Source organism: Ascaphus truei, chromosome 10, assembly GCF_040206685.1.
Source record: "Ascaphus truei isolate aAscTru1 chromosome 10, aAscTru1.hap1, whole genome shotgun sequence".
In the NCBI taxonomy this organism is placed as follows: Eukaryota; Metazoa; Chordata; class Amphibia; order Anura; family Ascaphidae; genus Ascaphus; species Ascaphus truei.
In genome coordinates this window covers 29,237,059-29,259,205 of record NC_134492.1, presented here as the reverse complement: position 1 = coordinate 29,259,205, position 22,147 = coordinate 29,237,059, and the positions used below count along the sequence as shown (strand labels likewise).

The following is a 22,147-nucleotide window of genomic DNA, read 5'->3' as shown; positions in this document are numbered from 1 at the left end:
TCCCCTGCTGTTTTCAATACAATTAACATTGTGGTTTCTGTGACAAGACCTGCAAAGGTTTCTCCGCATGTGAAGCAAAACGTTACTCCCCCTGTGCCCCAATCCCACAGATTCCCTTATAAAAGCAGAGCCTAATGTCACCTGACCTCACTGGGCTGGCGTGACAGGCAGTGCCACCCCTGTCTTCTTCAATGTCCTTAAAATGCGTTATAAGGAGAGGTTATATGGGACAATAGGAGGCGTTATAGGGAGGTTATATGGAGTAATAGGAGCCATTATAGGGAGAGGTTATATAGGGCAATAGGAGGCGTTATAGGGAGCGGTTATATAGAGAAATAGCTGGAGTTATAGAGAGCGGTTATATGGGGTAATAGGATGAGTTATAGGGAGTAGTTTTATGGGGCAACAGGAGGAGTTATAGGGAGCGGATGTATGGAGCAATTGCAGTATTTATAGGAAAGGGTTATATGGAATAATAGGAGGATTTATAGGGAGGGTTATATGGAGTAATAGGATGATTTATAGGGAGGGTTTATATGGAGTAATAGGAGAATTTATAAGAAGGGTTATATGGAGTAATAGGAGGAGTTATAGGGAGGGGTTATAGGGAGGGGTTATATGGAGTAATAGGAGAATGTATAGGGAGGGTTTATATGGAGTAATAGGAGAATTTATAGGGAGGGTTATATGGAGTAATAGGAGGAGTTATACAGTGGGAGTTCCTGAGCGACAGTGCCCTGATCAGAACTATTGCCGTTTAATGAATAACCCCAATCATGTTTGCCGTACGTCTTTCATGATGCATGAGTATCATACATTTCTCACGCGTCCCACGTCACAATATGATGCTATTCTTTTATGTCCTTATGTCACAGCCCATCTCTGGCTCTGATCCCGAGCAGGACGAGCTCAGTGACTGTCTGTCCCTACAGCACATTTATCCGCAACATGCGCTGCATGGGAAGTGTGCGAGAGCCGTCACGCATGACATGCTGACAGGTAACTGATAACAGGACATTCTGCCAGATACAAGATCATGTGACATTCTGGCAGATACAAGATCATGTGACATTCTGACAGACAAGATCATGTGACATTCTGACAGATACAAGATCATGTGACATTCTGACAGACAAGATCATGTGACATTCTGACAGATACAAGATCATGTGACATTCTGACAGATACAAGATCATGTGACATTCTGACAGATACAAGATCATGTGACATTCTGACAGATACAAGATCATGTGACATTCTGACAGATACAAGATCATGTGACATTCTGACAGACAAGATCATGTGACATTCTTTTGATTGATTTTTACGATATACACATGTGAGTGCAGGTTCGACCCCAGGGAGGCGCCGCTCGTGTTCAGGGAATGTGTTATCTAACATAAGAGTGTAACAGGATACATGTCACATGTCATATTAATACTGTCAGTGCTCTGTGTGCCTTGCTCTGGCTCAGAAAGAGTTAATTACAGGAAGATATTCATTTGTTTCCTAGCAATTACTGGAATTAAAAATGCTTGGGTAGTTTGTGCAGAATCACAAAGATTTTAACCCCGCGTTCCATGGCCGCAGGAGAGTTGGCCGGGAAGTCACAGAAAACATTTTACCGAGAAGATAATGGGCTTTTTATTCTAGTTGGAAACACTTATGTCGTGTTTTTCCCCAAAAAAGCCACAATATGAAGGAGCTGAGACGACCCCTGGGGCCCATTTTATTTCTTAGAACTTTTTTTTCCAGCTGAAAGTTGCAAAATATTGTAACTGTCAGACTGTGGAAAAACGCTGATATATGAATATAAAAAAGTACAATAATACCCTCAACGCGTGACACACAAGTGTGTGTGTGTGAGGGAAGGAAGCAATGTCATTGTGACATGTTTCAGTGATATTATAATCATGGTGTGTAGATTTACACAGAAAACAGTGTGTTTTGGTGCGTGGCTCTGTTTTTTGGAACACAGTTGCGTTGTGAGAACCGTTTCTGCCATGTATGAATGTTCGATTTACGCCACTTCAGGTCTGGCGAACTTTTGGCACAAGTAGAAGGGGCAAAGAGTGGCGAATTGAGGTGCAGAATGTGATGCATCTCATTATAATCTGTGCCCATGTAAATCCCCCCAACTCCTTCAACTGACACTCCCCAGGGTGCAAACTGGAGCAGAGAGACGCAGAATGTGATGCATCTCATTATAATCTGTGCCCATGTAACTCCAAAAAACAAAACACAAAAGGGAGCCAAGAGCTATATCCAATATGACAAAAATACACAGTGAAATACATATATATATCTCTTGAAAAAAGGGTAATTTAGTTTAACCCTTTGGCCAAAGCATTATAAGCCTGCGAGCCACTTCAAGGCATGGCCACATATCGCAGGTCCTAACACTAACTGATTAAAATGGTTATTTACCTGTATAATTACAGGAAGAATGATCCCCCCAACTCCTTCAACTGACACTCTCCAGGGTGCAAACTGGAGCAGGGACGCAGAATATGATACATCTCATTATAATCTGTGACCATGTAACCTCCCAAACTCCTCCTACTGACTCCCCCCAAGGTGCAAACTGGGGCAGAAACTCAGACTGTGATACATCTCATTATAATCCGTGCACCATGTAACTCCCCCAAACTCTTACTACTGACACTCCCCAGGGTGCAAACTGGGGCAGACAGTTCAATATTGGTGCAAAATATGTTGATAGGTGCAGTTTCAAAATGCCCATATTTTGCTCCCAAATTGCTTTGATTTATATAGACCGCATTATATAACCTTCAATCAAAATAAATATTAAGAGAGGCCCTATTAATACGCCTCTTTCTTCCTTTCTCTCTCTTTCGTGTAATATGAGAGAAAGGAAACACCCTTTAACATGCACTCATTGTCTCGATTGATATGGTTTTGAAAGTTAATACTTATTACTTTATTATATTAGTTAAAAAGAATTGGTGAAGGACAAATCTTGATAATGTACTGATTGTGAACAGCAGAATATCAACGTATAAAACAAACCAACATATAATAACATAAACCGGAAAACAAGGGGAGGATACAGGACCTGCAGGTAAATACTTAATAGTTGTGAGAAAAACTCACGCAGGTATAATCAGCAGATCCCCAAGTCCAGCACTAATTAAAAAACCTGTATTCAGTCAGACAGGTACCCAAGGTTGACGGTCACAATACTGTAACGCTGCACATTATATAAAGGTTTTCTCAACAGAAGAACACACCTATTGTCAACCACAGAATATAGTTGCTCAGGTAATCAGTTGTATAGTATCAAACATTAAAAAACTGTTAGCAGTACATATATTCTTGGTGCTCACTTAATTAGGTATAATACACAATAATGCAGTAAATACTGGCCTATAAAATGTGATTGGTATGGCCCTGAGGCACGGGTCAATGTTCGTATCAAATTACAGCCTCCTACACTAAACTAAAGAAACTGCATAGGGTGAGCATTAATAATGTTGTTCATGGGGAGTAATTGTAACCAGGGTGGGGTGGGAGTCGCATAGAAAGTAGAGACTTTATATAGCCAGTGTTGCTACTTGGAAATAAAAGGACCGTAGCCTATAATCACAGTCTTGCTGAGACTCACTGCTCTTAATGCAATAATGTAACATGAGCGTCAGCCGCTACACATGCTAAACCATCGTCATGGAATAAGGGCAACAAAATAACATCAATGCCCAAATAGCTAAATACAACTCAGCTACAGACTGTTAATGGTAGTGATACTCTGTTGTAACGAAGCAGAGAAAGCTAATACCACTGCGGCTCAGACCAGCGCTCGGAGGCGCTTACCACTCACCACCCGGTCAGAGTTACGTCGTGACGTCATGATGTCAACCTCGTTAGTCCCGCCTCCCACCTAACTCACGTTTCGCGGAGGCTTTTTCAAAGGTGACCACCCACTGCGTGAGTTTTTCTCACAACTATTAAGTACTTACCTGCAGGTCCTGTATCCTCCCCTTGTTTTCCGGTTTATGTTATTATATGTTGGTTTGTTTTATACGTTGATATTCTGCTGTTCACAATCAGTACATTATCAAGATTTGTCCTTCACCAATTCTTTTTAACTAATATAATAAAGTAATAAGTATTAACTTTCAAAACCATATCAATCGAGACAATGAGTGCATGTTAAAGGGTGTTTCCTTTCTCTCATATTACACTATTACCCCATTCCCCCTTTGCACCTTTGTCTATATCCATGTGTCTGTGAATTAAGCTGAAGCGAGAGTCATTTCCCAACTCCCCTTTCCCCTCCCTTTACCCCACTAATATACTTTTTCTCTCTCTTTCTCAGGCATTTACACAGGATCCAATGCCCATAATATACCAACCCCAGGGTTAATGCCTCAGACTCCTGCCGTCCCTTCCCGATGTCCTGCCCTGGAGCCCCCCCACACACGCCCACTGTCTGTCACTGAGAGCTCCCTGGAGGGGTACGTATCTGGGACTTACTAAACTCTGCAAGGCCATTTAACGTCAGTTACAGTAACATTGGTGGTAAAACTTGTAGTCGCTAAAGAAAGTAACGTATGGGGAAGGATCGGCTCTGTGAGTGAAGACACGGACTGTAAATAATGACACTGAGTTTGGATCAGGGGAACCTGTTTCAGTTCCCGGTGTCGGCTCCTTGTGACCTTGGGCAAGTCACTTTATCTCCCTGTGCCTCAGGCACCAAAAACATAGATTGTAAGCTCCACGGGGCTGGGAATGTGCCTGTAACCATCCTATGTGCTGCGTACCGCGCGCTATACTGTAATTGTGAAGCGCTTTGAGTCCCATTGGGAGAAAAGCGCTATATGAAATGAAGTTATTATTATTATTAAAGTTATTAACGTTATTAATGTTTAAAGCCTAGCATTTAAAAGGACTTAGGGAAAATGAGATGCAAATGTTATGGAAATGAGCCATTGTTATAAGCGTACCCAACTCCCCAAGCTCCGGTAGTGTTAGCGCCAAACAGATAACCTGAAGTTAAAAGTTTAGGCAAATGCCGATTCCAGTTTCTGGGTGAGAGGGACAGGTTTATGTATGACTTAAATAACGTCACATTAACTGGCGATAATGTACCGTTATCCTGAAATAACACGACATTAACTCTATGTTAATGAGCGGCCGGTATTTCTGCATACAATTTGTTTTGTGAGTACGATATAAACTTGATTAATGTAACGTCATGTAATATGCTCTGAATTTAGTGAGTCAGTTATATCAGAGCGAGAGGCTCCAAAGGTATTTCCATGTTTCCCGATCACGCGCGCCCAGTGATAAATATTCCGAATGAAATCTACAGCACAATTATTTGTATTTTCTTCCTTCATGACCCAAGACGAACTGAATTGGCCATCGTATAAAAAAAATAACCTGTCCCACTAAAATGTTTATATGCTTCAAATATAATATCGATGTGTGTAAAGCAGCAGTCCAAGCTGCCGTTTTTTTGTTTATTTATTTGTTCCCTTTAATATATGCATCCACAAAATCCACACAATGATAAGTAATTAGCTAAATTGCTGATCGATCCGTTCTCCTGTGATCGATCGGTGAAGATTCGGCTCGGGGGTTCACTAAATGGCTGTCAGTGCAGCAGAAGAGGGCCAAAGATGCAACATTCTGTGATGAACATCATGTGACCAAGCAGTCATTAGATACAATTGGCGCACTGCTAGAGAGAGGTGATGGCTCAAAAAGAGGTGTGCCAGAGCCTGTTTAAGAAGAGGAAGGGGATGTGACTTTGTAAATGGTTGCTATAGAAACAAAAAATGCTTGTTATATTATAATACATTAAAAATGTCATTCAGAGTTGTTTTAAAAAATGCTACACGTATTTTCTCATAGTACAGAACTGATTTATTAAAAGAAAACACATGTAGGATATTGCTTGGTCTGCAGCTTTAAAAGAACTACAAATAGAAAAGGACACTCCAATTAACACATTTACATAAATACAAAAGCTTGTAGCCAGTTATTAAAAGATTTAGGGATATATTTTCTTCTCTGTTCTACAACATTACCATATTTAAAAAAAAAAACATACCTGGTAATAATGAGAATCAATCTATATACTGTACGCTTCTATTTTTTTTTTTTTTAATTATAAAGATAAGTGCATACCCAAAGCAGTCGTTTCACATTCTATATATCATCCTTATAGCACCAATTAACCCCAGCATTATTACAGCGCTTTTCATTGATAATATTCTCTAACAGTAAATCATTAGAATTAAGTTAGAATCCCAGAAGAACAGGGCATTAGTGACTAATAATGCCCTAGCTGGAAGAGTTGAAGGCCCGAGGTAAAGCCCCCAGAACATCCATCACCAGCAGATGTCAAACCAGATGCCCCTGGAACACCTTCCTGCTCTCTGTGGGCTAGGGGAACTTGAGATACAGCTGTTGGAGATACAGCTGTCATCCAAGCCTCCCACATTGAAAGAAACGTTTTGAAGGCAGCTCTGCCTTTTCCTTTGATGCAGCCTCTGCGTTAGCAGGCTTCTTCCTGCAGTTTTTAATCCTATAAAGCCGTGACTTAAATAACAGAGGGCTATAACATTCTACCAGGGGCAGTTAGAGACGCTAATCTAATGAAGGTACATTTAAATAAGAACTCGCCAACAGCCGCTGCAACCCTTATATAGGCCACCAACTGCCACCCACAAGCTTCTCAACCGCCTGCCTACCCCGTGCTTCCACAACCAACCACCCTAACTGCCGAACTGCCCAAACATCAAAATAAAAAAAGCGCCCCCAGCAACCAACTGACAGCAGCTCGTTACCACCTACAAATGTCCCTGTGTTAACCAAGGGGCAGCATCCGCACGGACAAGCTGTCCCCTGGCCAAAGACCAGGGGCCTGCAAATACGTTCAGGAATTTGGCATTTCAATCATCATCTCATTGCTGTAACAACTAATAAAGTCTCCAGTTAACAACTGTTAACTGGAACTTTTACCACAGAAAGTTGATACAATCCAGTCTAAGCAAAGTTTTCTTCACTATTAAATGTGTGCAGCTAATTTATGTCAGAAAATGAAATGCTTTGACTTTCCTAAATGTTGTTTATTCTGTGCATTTTGATCAGAAATTTGTATTTTCGGGGCTCAACAGAATGAAATGAACAAGATATCACTATTTTCTCCTCAGTGCTCAGGAGGCGGCCATCTTGAATTTGTGGTGTCATTGATGGGAATAGTAAAATTCCAAAAGTGCAGGGGAAACAGCCTCAGGCGAGGAGAATTAAAAAGAGAAAAAAGCAGCGCACAGCCGAAGGAGCAGGGCCAAAACAATAAATTATTTATTGAAATGTGGTTAAAAAAGGAGGTACACGGCTCTCCTATGAATTTCGTACAATGGTGTACTTTATCAAGGAGCGAGGAGAAACCGGCTTGTGCAGCCAACACAACATAGACAAACAATTTCTTCACAGTGCAGGTCTCCTCTGGGACAGAGGTACAAAGTACATCTCTACTCACAGGTTCATAATGAAGTTCTCCTTTAATGTGACAGCCAAGAACAGTAGAAAGACAACGTTTCAGGTATATATGGACCTTTCATCAGGTGATGAGAGCATCTGGGCAATTAAAAATATACATAGAATATGTACAAATTAGGGTATATATATATATATGTGTGTGGGTGTGTGTGTTTGTGTGTATATATGTATATGTACGTGTGTATATATGTATGTGTCTGTGTGTGTGTGTGTGTACAGTATATGTATGTCTGCGTGTCTGTTAGCACTTTGAAGACCAGTAAGAGAGTAACAGGTGCTTATAAGCTGTGTGTGTATGAAGCATCACAATGATGACGTTCCGCATGCAGTGAGGAGACTCTATGCGCAGGGTTTTTTCGGAGCTGAACGTGAAGAGAATTCCGCACATTCCAGCTCCTTCTAATCGGGACACATGGCAGCGATTAGTCCCATTCAGATAACCGGCAGCTACTAACGCAAGGAATAATGCGAGAAGCCGCCTCTGTGCTTCCTGAGCATGTGCTGACAGAAACCCCCCACAGGCGCAGGAATGAGCAGAAACATGTGCGGCAGAAGCTGGCCAGTGTCCAGGGAGCAGACCCGCACAGCTTTACACTTCACTGGGAATAGAATTACACAGGGAGATGGAAATCAGGCTTATTAACCACTTTCATTTATTAGGCTTGCGCAAACGTTCTATTAACCCCAGCTCTTTTGGAAGGACATGCACACGTTACTATATCCAGTATTTGTATGTCTGTGTATATGAATGTGTAAATATAAACATCATTTTGCGCTGCGGTTTTTTTGGGGGGGGGGGGTCCTCGAAGCTCCACCCCTAGCATCCAGGCCCCCCTCCCACCCCCCGTTTCACTAGCAACGATACGGTGGCTGATCTGTCTCTACTTCCTCTACTTTAACTGGACATCTACACTGTCAATCATACCTCCTGACGAAGCGTCGTATGACACGAAACATGTTGACGTGACGTCACACGCAGCAGAGAGTAAGCGTTACAGCGTTTCTCAGGGCAGCTGTTGATGTTCCTTCTTGTGGGTTTCTTCAAGTGCTGGGTGCAAGTGTTGTTTCCTGAGCCGGGAGATCTGATTATACTGGACATTGAGGCTTTTTTTCATCTTGCCACAATGTCAGTTTATGCCTGATTACACCACCTACCCCAAGCCTACCTACAGGTGTTTGGATTTATTGTGATCCTGTTTTATTATGCAAGTGTATTATTTTTATCTTATGCTTATTATAAATATTAATCATTTTTATGTTTATACTAATAGTGTGTTTTTTCTTCTTTTGCGCCCTGCTATATGGTTCTACCGCTCCCCTCCTGTGCTGATAAATACTGTTCTGACTGAGTCTCCCGGCAGTCAGTTTTAGAGTCGCGCCTTAAACAGCGCAGCAAGTATCTGGATCTCTCTTACTGTGGGCTCTTATCCTCTCCCTTTTTCTGTGTGTAGGGGATGTGCTTCTGCTGCTGTCCCTCACTTTCTCTCTCCTTGTCTAGCAGTCACCTACAAGCCTCCTTTCACCTCTGAGTGTCAGACTTCCTCTCTTAAGCCTGTCTTAGGCTGAGTCCATGGTGACTTCAGCCATGCGGAGGCAGGCTGAGGGAAAGTGGGTGCTTTCCCTGGCCTTAGTTCGCGCGCCGTCGGGGGCGGGCCAGTGACGTCACGAAGCTGGTTCGCCCAATGAGGGAGAACCGCTCACGTGACCGACCCTGCGCTCCCGTGAGCGCTTAAACGAAAAAAAAATTAAAGCTACGCCTCCGCACGCCTGCGGAAGCGTGCGCGAGCCCCTGCTAAAGCCGCTCTCAATGCGGCTGCAGGGCTCACTGACAAGCGTCAGCGCGCCTCAGCACGGGTCAGCGGATAAGCGCTGACCATGGACTCAGTCATAGGCTTCGGCCAAACTCCCCGCTGGCGTGCTGAGGCGCGCTGAGGCGCACTGAGGCTCAGGGAAAGCGGGTGCTTTCCCTGGCCTTGCGGGTGCTTTCCCTGCGCGCCGTCAGGGGGCGGGCCAGTGGCGTCACTGAGCTGCTTCGCCCTCATTGGGCGAACTGCTCACGTGACCGGCCCTGCGAGCCGGCAAGCGGAGAAATTTTCAAATTCCCTAAGACCTACGCTTTCGCGCGCTTGCGGAAGTGTAGGCGAGCCCCTACTAAAGCCGCTCTAATTGCGGCTGTAGGGGCTCAGTGCTGAGCGGGAGCGCGCGTCAGCACGCTTCCGCCAGCAAGCAGTAAGCATGGCCGAGGCCTTAGTGTCACATGGCCTCTCAGACTGTCACTACCTATCTCTGTCTCTGTGTCAGTTTTACACAAAGGATGTGTGCCAGGGAAATAAAACATCGCTTTCTATGTGATACCTTTTCTTTGATTTATCTGTTGCTGTTATTTGCACTGATTTTGCTTTTTTATGTGAGTCAAAAGTTTAGTTTTAAAAAGTAGTACAAACCTTAAACAACTGTGCGTGGTATAAAGGTCGATATGTCACTTATCCGCATGACACATAGGGGTAGATCCTCAGCGATCCGTTACATTTGTGGCGTTACGTTATATCCGTAACGTGTATCCCCAAAGGTCAGTTACGTTACGATGTACTCGCATTTACCAGAAAAATAGCGGATCGTTTCATTATAACGGACACTTAATGGCTCATATGCAAATCATATGTTAATGAGCAGGTTCCCTAACAACGCAGGTCCTCAGGCCCCCGTTACTATTAGCGCATGGGAATAACACTGCGATATTTAGCACTTTCCAAAAGCTGTCGTTACTCACATCCAGACCCTGGAAATAGCATAGGAGCGATGTAACAAGCATAGGACTTAACTCTTTCATTATAAAGAGAGCTACATGTGTCATATAAAGATATATATTAGGGATCATATAAATGTATGAAACACATCATAAACTATAGTATGGTTTTTAGTGATCAAAGGGATATGTTTGTGTGAAATGATATGGTATATAATGTAATAATTAGTGTATAAAGTATGGGTGTACAATAATGTATATACCTACATACCTCAACAATATGATTTAATATTTCATTTTCATTACAGTACAATTAAATTGTACATTCATTTATTTTGATTGTACATTAATAAAAATGAAATATTAAATCATATTGTTGAGATATGTAGGGATATACATTATTGTACACCCATACTTTATACACTTATTATTACATTATGTACCATTATAATGAAACGAACGCGTTAATAAGTGTACAAAATTGTACATTTCTCGATTATTATAACGTACATAAATTTTTTGGGGTATGCACATGAAAATTTCTGTTAATAACGTGCGTTAAAGTTTGACCAGTGCGCATGTGCGGTGTATTGGGGAACGCGTCTCAGAGACATGAAAATCCCCACTAGTTTAATGAACGGACATTATTTTTGCATCTCATTGGCGTTGAGGATCCCCGTTAATAAGAAAAATAACGTCCGTTCCCAATTTCAGGGACATCACACTATTAGCGCAAAAACCACGGAGCGCTGAGAATCTTACCCATAGTTCCTTGCGTCATGTTGAAGGCATGGTTGATACAATTTAAATGAAAACACAATTATGTGTATCTTGTATTTATAACTAGTGTTAGTGAAAATAAATTAGTAGTGTCATATTATTTATAATCTCCATACTATGAAAATAATACATTTTGGTAAACTATATAATGAAAAATCTGGGCTGCGTCAAAATCCATTTGTAGTTGATACAGAGCAACTTAATTCTGCATATAAACAGATTTTGGGCGGTTTATTCCAAATCCAACTACATTTTTGGGTGCACACAGATAGTTTTTTTTTTGCACATGCAAATGTGTGTGCCATAACATTGACTAAAATTATTTTTGATGCTTAAGGTGTACAGACAGTATGTTAGAAAATAAGATTAGCAATACATTAGCCATTTGCGACACAGAGGGATCTGTGTACCAGCAGAGATTCGTCTCATCTGCAGCCCGCAGGATACTAATTAGCCTTGGCTTATTAAATGTAGGTTATTTGCCGTTAAGTGTTTCAAGGTTAGTTTCAGGTTGTTGGTAATAAGGATGATATGTTTGAACGTATTTGAAGGATGATGTTTCTTTGAGGAAATTGTTAATTGCGTGGGATTGCTGAGCGTTTAGCGATTCTGTTCTGCGGTTTGGCTGTAAATCGTATCCCCCATTGTGAATGCTGAGGAATCTGCTGTGTCTTTTGTGTATCGTAGGATGTCCGTGCAAGTCCTCCCTCATCTCGCCGGTCCCATGAAGTCACCCGCCTCCTCGCAGCTGATGCACAGAGGAACGTCCCCCAGCTCGCAGCAAAAATCTCCCACGGGGACGCAGTATTTAGGAGGAAAACATTACCCTCTCTTCCAGAGTCCAACTGCTCCTTACTCACAAGGTATCCCCTATCCAGCCTCTGTCCAGCCAGTCACCCTGGGGGCAGCTGAAGAGATTATAAGGAGTTATAGGGAGGGGTTATATGAAGCAATGGGTGTTATAGGGAGCAGTTATATGGGGAATAGGAGTTATAGGGAGCGGTTATATGGAGCAATAGGAGGCGTTATAGGGAGGGGTGATATTGGGTAATAGGAGTGGTTATATGGGGGTAATAGGAGGAGCTATAGGGAGCAGGTATATAGAGCAATAGGAGGAGTTATTGGGAGTGGTTATATTGGGTTGTCACGTACGGCACACCTGTGAGCTCGCAAGCTGTCCCACTTTTCAGATGTAAAGGTCCTTCAAATTAACAATATGTTCCCTCAATCCGTCCCCATATACCACCTGTCACGTACAGCACACTTGTGAGCATGTGATTTAGAAATGCAACCAGGGTTAATACACACGGCTACTCTAGCCAACTCACCTTTCTCTTGCACTTTCAATTAGTTCATATTAACCCCTTACTCAATTGCAATCAGATCTATCCACTTCCACCACCCAAGAAATATGGAAAAATGTGTAATTAATGTATCTGCCAGAGTCTCAGGTCCCTGTTTCTTATAGAAAAAATATACACTTAACACACAAAAATCTGTTGGTTCTGTTTTCTCCCAGAGAGGTCACTGGCTCCGAAATGAGACTTAACGTGTTTGGTCCAAAACACACCCCTGTGGAAATCTGATTTTCATAATACCTTGCTAAGTCTTATGTACTTTTTTTTCCCCCATTGAAACAACACATGCCCTGTCGTAAATCAGCTGCGAGATTGGCGGTTTTACGACAGAGAAAAAAAACTTTTACCAAACAACGTTTACGTTTTGCCTCAGTATATAAACGCACTCGTAACTTCCCTCCTCTTATACTTAGACTAGTGGTTTCCAACCTTTTTTGGTTAAGGAACACTAAGTGAAATTCTGAGGAACCCGCGCGCCGGAAATCAGATGCATTGTAAATTCTTCTGTATTTGATACAATTTTTAAATGACCAAAAAATCGCAGGGAACCCTTCAGGCCTCGGCCACAGTGTAAGCGGGCGCTGCTTTTTGTCCAGTATACAGTTTAGCTCACAGCACAAACACACAATGCATTGTAGTTTTAAAACACTTTAAAACTAACATTTGGTCCCTAGAGCTTGCACTCTACAATTTGGACCTAAAATGCGGGGTCTGTGAACTGGGGCTCGAAAACCTGTTCTAGGACGCCTGCCCCTACACCCAATACAGTAACAGTAACATTTGATCCCTAGAGCTGACACTCTAAAACTGGGATCTGCGAGCTGGGGTTCTAAAACCCTTTTTCCTCATGTTCCAGAAGTCTGCTATTTCTCTTAAGGGGCCACCCATACAAGGTAACCCATTTATAATCTTACACAGGCAGCTACGGTACCACGAGTCAAAGGGAATACAGCATAGAATGCATTAACTGGCCCACTCGGCTTACATAGTTAACCACACACACATGGTTCCTAGTTTATAACCCTATGGGGGACAGTATAAGGGGAACAGAATTGCAGGGCAACAAGGTAACGTACAATATTAGACCCAAGAGCTGACACTCTCAGCCCTTGCCATACCATTTCAGGGGCAGCCAGCCAGGCTCTACCTTTATTAATTAACCCACCGTCACAGTCATAAACCCAATGTCTTGCATTTTTAAACTGAAACTGTTGCACCATTAACCCCCGAAGCACCAATTGATTAAAATACATAATATCTCATGATATTATCATGACAGGGGTAGTAGGAGGAGTTATAGGGAGCGGGTATATGGAGCAATAGGAGGAATTATAGGGAGTAGTATTAGTGGCCATTCTTTTCTGTGAGCTGCTTTATGGCGTCTCTTGTGTTGGCACTAAGGAAAGTCACGAATATTTAGCAAAAAAATATTCAGCACTCTTCCATTTTAAAAACATCTAGTTAGAAAATCCTATGTTATTATATGTTAAATCAAAATGTTATCATACAGACAAAGGTAAGAATATAAAATATTTGTTAAAAAGGATATTAATACAAATGCTGTTTTTCTGTCAGATTATCAGGGCGCGCACCGGTATAGCATGTTACATCTCACAATGGTAATGATGAAACGCTCCGACGTCCAGACTCTGAAAGCCTATTCAGAGCTAGAGAAAATGTAACTTCTCCCGCCAACCTTGTCATTTACCCAGCTGCAGATTTCCAGGGCCGCTTCCAGTCCATCCCCAGCTTCCACTACACAGACTGTTATAGAGAGACGCGGCGTGCGAGCAGAGAGCCACAGAACCTCCACCCAGCCCAGCAAAACGGGTACCACATACTGAGCACCCAGCCCACAGGTACAGTATACAGAGTGCAGGAGAAGGGGAGATCAGAGGCCCAGATTCGCTAAATGGTGCTAAGCTGTAGCAAGCATTAACTCCCATTCATTTGCATTGGGGGTTGAGGCGAGCTGCACTTAGCACCGTTTAGTGCTGGGCCAGAGAGTGGCTATGTGTATCTCACCAGGGGAACGAAACGTTGGATTACGTGGACTCTTAATATGATCATTTTGATACTACTGACTTGCGTGTGATGTATTCCTTCGTCCGGCGCATACCTGCGGCGTTTGTCCTTGATATGGTCCTGGGTGATGTATTTATTTATATATATATTGTGGTGCCATCGCTGTCCTCTAGGGGCTGAATGGGGCAGCTATTGGACTTTTTCACCACAGAGAGTTAATTTAATCCTCCTTGGAATGGCTATTCAGGTGATAACTAATGAAGCTAATCAACCTGTTCTGAATAGTCAGGAAGTGCTTTAAAAGGCTGGAAGCAGCAAGGCACAGTGAGACAGGTTTCCCCAGAGAAGGGGGGAGACAGAGGAGCTCCCCAGCTAACGGAGGCTGGCTAAAGAAGTGTGAGAGACACTGCTGAGAGAGCTGTGCTGAAGCAGTGACGGCTGGTTACAGAGGAACACAGGAGTTTCCCTGAGCTCCCATGGGGTTGAATCCCAAAGAGAAGAAGGAAGGATGATAGACTGTGCTGAAGCAGGGACATCGCCAGCTGGACTTACAGATAAGCCAAACCCTTATTTGCTGTATACAGACTTTATATGCTCAGCAATAATATCTGTTTGGGGTGGAATGAGCTTAGCTATCCACCCGGGTTAGTAAGGGTTGGAGCTGAATGTGTAGTTAGTTTTCCTAATGGAAATAGGATTTGATTTTATTATTTGTTTTTTCTTAAAGGGACGGTGGGCCTATTCATATTATTTATCCCTGTAAATAAACCCCAAGTATAGAGAAATACAGCGTTTCCTGCCTCATTTGGGACAAAAGAGACTGCAATGTGGTGTCGGCATCACAATATGTTACAACATACATTACCCAAACCAAGGTTTAAAGAAAAGATAATACAGCACGGGAGCCTTCAGTGAAAAAATATATATTTGTAGTCCAGGTAAAAACCCAACATTTTGGGCTTGTGCAGAGGACCTTTTTCAGCATATGCTTAAAGGGATCCACGTAAACGTGGATAAGTAACAAAAAGTGAAACACTGTAAATGCTCATTTGCATGTCATTACCCAGAATCCACTGCCAGCGGGGAGGGGGCACTCATGCTGGTGGGACAACTCTTCCTCGCTCCTGCCTCTTATCTCTCATCTGCTGCGGCCCGTCCCGCCACCCCAGGCCTTCTCACTGCCCTGCTGCCCTCCTGCTCCACCCCAGCAGTGGTGAGCAGGGGGCAGGAGATGGCTCAAGGCGGCAGCCCAGTGGGAGGCCAAACACGTGGTGACTCTTTGTACGTGGCAGGCTCTGCTCTGTCTGGGGTCTCCCCAGGGGGTCATCCGATAAGAGCAGAGTGCCGACTGGAGCGCCCAAACCCCTGTACAGGCAGTTCTCGTTTTACAACGCTTCGCTTTACAACGAATGGCTTATCTAACGCTATGCAATGCATACCTATGTTCATTTTTACAACGCCAAAACGGCTTATCCAACGCTCTTACAACGCTTGGCATAGTTGTTTATGTGTATATAATATATATATTATACTATATAATATATTATATTTTTATATTATGTTATATTACATATATATATATAATACAGTATATACACTATATAATTTATGTGTGTGCTGCGTATCTTATTGCCTGCGTAAAATATTTTGTGTATTTTAGCATTAAAATTGCCTTCAGGAACAGAACCTTTCATTTAAACAGTGTTCCTATGGGAAAACGTGTTTCGCTTTACAACGTTTCGCTATCCAACGCCATTTTGAGTAACGCATTGTGTCAGATAACCGAGGACTGCCTGTACTTACGTATAGGAGTTGGCCTTTTATTGCAAAATATGGACTTCTAATTGGCCAGTAGCTAAAATCCCATAAACTATAATGGGGCAGAATTGTTTAAATGTACCAGGCCAGCCACCTTGCCTTCAGATTCACCTGGGAGGCAAAGAGCTGCTGCGATCTCTCTTTGGACGCTCCTGGACTGTAGCAACCATGTCATGCAACCACGTCTGGCCGTCGGATCCCTTCCACCCTCACAGACTATAATCACTCTTTAAGTTATAGGATTTTTGTTACTCTCCTCCTTATGTTACTGTTGCTGACTCTATTCTCCCTTTGTGTGTACTGTACATTTCCCTCTTAAACCCACTTGTTTAATAGCTGTATTGTCGTGACGGAGTGCTAGCTCACGTGGTTCATAGTATTTTTCTCTCTGTTGTATGCTGTATTTGTGGTGGCGTTTTGCTATTGTGCTTTCTGGAAACCCTGCGACCCCTGTATTGGCTGAGGTCCCATTGTGCCCAAGTGATTAACAGTATAGCTTGGGACGTTGTTTTATACACACAGTATTTACTGCCGTCTTGTGATGTGTGTTCTGGGAGCCCCTCTCTCCTCCCCCCCCCCCCCCCCCCATCAACTGTCACATCGCCCCCAGAAACCACCAAGGTATAGAATTAGGTTTGTGACTCCCTCCGAGAGCCTGTGGTTACTGGGAGTGAGAGGTACCCCAGATATAGGAGCATAGCTCTTGGGTGTGCCCCCTAGTGGTCATGTGTATGTATCTCTATCTCTGTGTATACATGATGTATTTATCTGTGTGTATCTGTATGTATTTATCTGTGTGTATCTGTATGTATTTATCTGTATCTGTATGTATTTATTTGTGTGTGTGTGTATGTGTGTATCTCTGGATAACTGTATGTGTGTATATCGGTGTGTATCGGTATATGGGAACAGTGCAGCCCTCTGTATTTTTCTTATATATATTACACTAGCTGAGAGACCCGGCGTTGCCCGGGATGTTTTAGTTTGCCTACGTGTAAGATACACATTTAGATGTACACAGCGCACTACACATGCACTATACACAGCGCTCTGCACATGCACTATACACAGCGCTCTGCACATGCACTATACACAGCGCTCTGCACATGCACTATACACAGCGCTCTGCACATGCACTATACACAGCACTGTGCACATGCACTATACACAGAGCTCTGCACTATAAAAAGTCCTGTATATAACACATAAAATATGCTACTTTGTATACAGGCACATCATACTGTATACACAGAGGCATACTCTATATACAGATCTATTTCTCTGCATACAGATGCAATTTGCTCTGTATATATAGAATGTGTCCTGCCGATGTATATAGATCGCACTGCGGAGCTCCCCGGCAGTGGAAGGGTTACAGGGCCCTGGTGTGAGCAGGGAGAGGGGTTAAGGGGGTGCACATGTGTAAACTCACTGAGGGGAAGTGAGTGAGGGGAGGTGAAGGGGGGTGAGGGGAGGTGAAGGCCGCTCACTCACCCGTCCGACAGCTCCCTCACCCGTCTGCCAGCTCCCTCACCCGTCCGGCAGCTCGCACGTGGATGGGGGGGGGGGTGAATGCGCGGGAAACAGGGAGAGGCGGAGCCTCCGGCACCGGTGGGGAAGAGAGCGGGAGATGACATCTTGGGACAGGGGGGAGCCGGGACCGGAGGGGCATCCCCCCTCCCATCTCCTGTCCCGCGGCCTGTCACACGGTGACAGGGGGGAGCCGGGACCGGAGGGGCATCCCCCCTAGAATCTCCTGTCCCGCGGCCTGTCACGCGGTGACAGGGGGGAGCCGGGACCGGAGGGGCATCCCCCCTCCCATCTCCTGTCGCGCGGCCTGTCACTCGGTGACAGGGGGGAGCCGGGACAGGAGGGGCATCCCCCCTCCCATCTCGCGCGGCCTGTCACGCGCGGCGCCGGGGTGTGAGCTTGGGGGGGGGTGAGCTTGGGGGAGGGGATGAGCTTGGGGGGGGGGTGAGGTGTGTGTGTGTGACACTGTGTGTCCTTTGGGCTGTCACTCCGCCTCAGGCCAATGAGAGGTGTGCGGGGGCGGCCCAAGGGACCAATGAGATTTCCCCTAGGGACACCGAACATCCAGGCAACAGCCAGCCAGCCAGCATGCATGCAGGCATACAGTGCTTTCAATTATATAGTATAAGATACAGATTATAGAATTTGCACAAAATCTTTAAACTGTCAAAATGAAAACAAATCAGTAAAGTCCTCGGATGCGGGGCAGTGAAGTGAGCAGTTTATGTTTATTAGAGAGTGAGAGTATGATGAAATATCATCCTGTTAAGGTGCCTTTCCGTCTTTATTCCGTTTTATTGCTCCATTAATAGTAAATGTGACCTCATTGAGCAGGAATATGAAATGTTTGCTGGCTCACATCTGTTCTATGAATCACATCAACAGTCAATAAATGAGGTTTTTACTTCTGGGTCTTTGAACAGACGAAGCACAAGATGCATGTTTGGTGAATTCATTACAGGCTCAGAATATAGATTTACTGAGATGTTTGTCAGCACTGCATGTTCCTTAAAGATGTGCTCACATACATCATACGGTAAGTCCCATTTACAAATAGCAGGCGGCAGGAGTAAATAAGAGTGAAAAGAATGCACTTCTTCCACTGACGTCCTGTACCTGAAACATTCACAATGAACCCCGACATGCCCCCCTATTTCTGAGGTCGCGTGACGTGAACATGTCGGGCTGGTACCTTTCAATACGTCACGTAAAATAACAGGGTATCCGTTGCGCTACTGATTAGTCTCCCTGCTGCAAAACGGGGGCAAAAATTAGCACCAGGGTTATCAAAGGAAAACCTTTAATTAATTCCATTGGGATGTTTGTTTGATAATGCTGGTGCTGTGTTTTCTTCTTTTGCACTAGCTTTGCAGTCTGCAGTCTTTAGTACATACACCGCAGTGTGTAAAGCTGCGTCCATGCGAGCTACTGTAAACGTCGCGGCAGTGAAACCATTTACATTACGTGTGATAATGGGATATATGTGTTTATTCGCTGGCATCACTCGCTTCCCCTTATTAGACCCATTTCAAATGCCCGGCTGTCAAATCAATAAAATAAAAGAACAACCATTTAATTCAATGCACAAGCTAAAGGAGGGATAATTGAATAACAGGGAATAGTGATCCAAGTGCAGGTTCTGTACACGGGTAAGGAACACCATGTGTATCTCCCACAGGAAGTGTCATTATAGAATTTCACATGAATCTGGGAATATTAGGGGTCATGTTACAAGTTCCCTGACAATTCGCATTTATACTTTTGGAAGTGTGATAAATAACCCACTCTGTTTATTAACACGAGTCAGAAAGGGGTGTGTGACCCCCTGCTAATGTATCTGTAATGCTGGTGAACGCTGTCGCGTCTTTCTGTAACACCATTGTACATTTCTATCTGCAGGGTACGAGTCCGTCTCCGACGCACACTGTTTATCTGAAGAAGTTGTAGCAAATGGTTCAGAAGAAAGTGGATTTTTCCCAAACGCTGCTTTTGATCACTGCCTGACTCAGATACCATCCATTTATACCGACACCTAGAACCTGCTCCGGACATGCACGCTTTATTATCCCGATTCTGTTTGTACACAGCGTAGAAACAAAGAAGCTTCTGTTACACTTAATTTGTGTCGTAGCAAAGAAGGGAGAGGGAGTAGGGAGTATGATACTTTTTATTGGTCCAACAAGTAGTTGATACAGTATGTTACAAGCTTTCAAACCTGTCAGGGTCCTTCATTGGGTTAACTGAGGTGTGCGCGAGATTTTGTTGGGGGGTGCGGCGGTTGCAGAGGCCCCGCGCTCTTCCCCAAGGCATTTAAAGTAAATGCCTGGGGACCGCGCGAGACCTCTGCAACTCCACTTACCGAGATTCAGAGGCTTTTTGTGGCATGTCGCCATGTCAACGCAGCGTCAAATGACTCCGCGACGTCATTTGACGCCGCCAAAAAAAGGTAAGGGGGCACGAGCACTGGAGGAAGCAGGCAGGGGGTGCAGCTCCAAAAGTTTGTGTACCCCTGGGTTAACCGATGAAAGACAGAGGTTCGAAAGCTGGTAACATACCTTTTATAGAACCAACAAGTAGTTGAAATGTTACAAGCTTGCAAACCTCTCAGGGACTTTCACCGGTTATCCCAATGACGAACCCTGAGAGGTTTGACAGCTTGTAACATTTCAACTACTTGTTCACTCCCTCTCCCTCCTTTGTTGCTATATGGAAGAAAGGACCGACCCTGCTACCCACCCTTCTTCGCTTGTTAGTTTGAATCTCTCATGCTCACCTTATCACCATCACCTGCTGTTTTTGTACATTTGCAGGGGTATCGTTGGAATCTGAGGCACTTTGAGGAGGATATTTTATATTAAAAAAAAATATAGCTTTTTAATGTAAGTTATAAACATGTAAATATTGTTTTTGATTGAGAAAATGTTCTTAAGTAAATTCTTATCTACAAATCACATTTCTAAGTCACTTGATGTTTTCTATCACAGACCTCATGTATAGAAGATTTACATTCACCAATTTTATTATGTTTTATACTTTCTGTTTTACAAGAAAATATTAAAAACTGGAGAGCTTATCATTTACTGGCTTTGTATTTCCTACATTTTTATTTGTGTGTAAATGCCATTCAATTACGTCCCCCTTTTTTTTTTATCCTGGATGTAGATTAGCTGTAGATTGGCTACTGCCTATCACCCTGATGAAGGTGTTCTGCACCGTAAGGTTGGATGCTTGGATGACTCTTTAGTCATTAAATGACCTTGCTTGGCTACTGTCTTATCTATTAGTCTTGTTTCCTGACCAATCAGCAACAAAGTATGCAAAAAAGTGCACAAGGCAGCGCACTGCCCAGGGAGACAGGTGAGTAAAAATGGAAAAAATATTTATTGTCTATCAAAACATTACAAAAGGGAGGTGTGAACCCTCCGACGCGTTTCACACAACACGGTGCTTTATCAAGGAGTAAGAAGTATATAATTCCAGGACTGTTGGAGCACCCACTATCTTCATATGTTGAATTGTTTCCTGACCAGATTATTTTTGCCTTAGCACCCAGGTCTACCACGTATTATCCTTTTAGACCACCAGCTAAGGGCATCCCAAGTTGCTGGCCCTGAGACTCCTTTTTGTGTAAATTAGCTGTAAAATGCTAATTATTATGATTGGAGTTTCTTCCGTCTTGTAGTTTGTACAAAGTGATCTCACATTCTTCCTTTTCATATGCGTAGTAAATCAGGACTTTTCTTAGCAGTCCGATAAACACAGGGGTGCTGTGGATACCTTGGCAAGATTGGGGTTCTTACAGACTGTGTGGAAATAGATTTTGAGGGGTGCTTATGATTTCCCCCTCTAATATAGATATAAAAAGAACCAGTCTTATATATAAATATATATATGTAGTCAAAATCCTACCTCAAAACAGAAAATATATGTGCACTCAAGCTACATAAACATAAAGCTGAATATATGTTCCCCTATTTATTTCCTCAATTACAGCTTCCCAGAAAGTCCTCATCTGACTCTTTTGAAAATGTATATTCTTCACCTAAGGAGGGCAAAATCTGGAAAAAAGGATGGAAATAATAGTGTAGTACTCAAGTGATAAAAGTGCAAACGTTTAGGGGACCATGCTACAAGCCTTCATAAAAAAAATCGCCAGGCCATTTACTTCGCCAGTTTTTAGAGCGTTGCTATCACGGTATCAGAAAGCCTGGATTACCTGTGATAGCAAAATTCCCAAAACGGGCGAGTAGCCGGCGGCGTGAAGATCGCCTCTCTGAAGAGGGCTCACCCGGCGATTTCTTTCAGCTGCAGAGAGAGAGCCGCCTCTCCCTGCGCATATCTCGCCAGCGATCAAAAGTTT

The 22,147-nt window shown here is 43.4% G+C and overlaps 1 protein-coding gene across 2 annotated transcripts in view; it reads left to right on the top strand.

Annotated features, from left to right (window-relative positions):
- GLIS1 (GLIS family zinc finger 1) overlaps nucleotides 1–20,851 on the top strand; it is a 141,525-nt gene extending 120,674 nt beyond the window's left edge. The window contains exons 6-10 of one of the 2 annotated variants that reach the window (XM_075616367.1): nucleotides 876–999; nucleotides 4,337–4,475; nucleotides 11,744–11,919; nucleotides 14,127–14,273; nucleotides 19,687–20,851. In XM_075616367.1, the coding sequence (XP_075472482.1) occupies nucleotides 876–999; nucleotides 4,337–4,475; nucleotides 11,744–11,919; nucleotides 14,127–14,273; nucleotides 19,687–19,823 (723 nt within the window). In that variant the 3' untranslated portion in view covers nucleotides 19,824–20,851. Of the gene's footprint in view, nucleotides 1–875; nucleotides 1,000–4,336; nucleotides 4,476–7,181; nucleotides 7,569–11,743; nucleotides 11,920–14,126; nucleotides 14,274–19,686 lie in introns of those variants that run through there. The other variant, XM_075616368.1, reaches the window with a different exon arrangement.
- The last annotated feature ends 1,296 nt before the right edge of the window (nucleotides 20,852–22,147 follow it).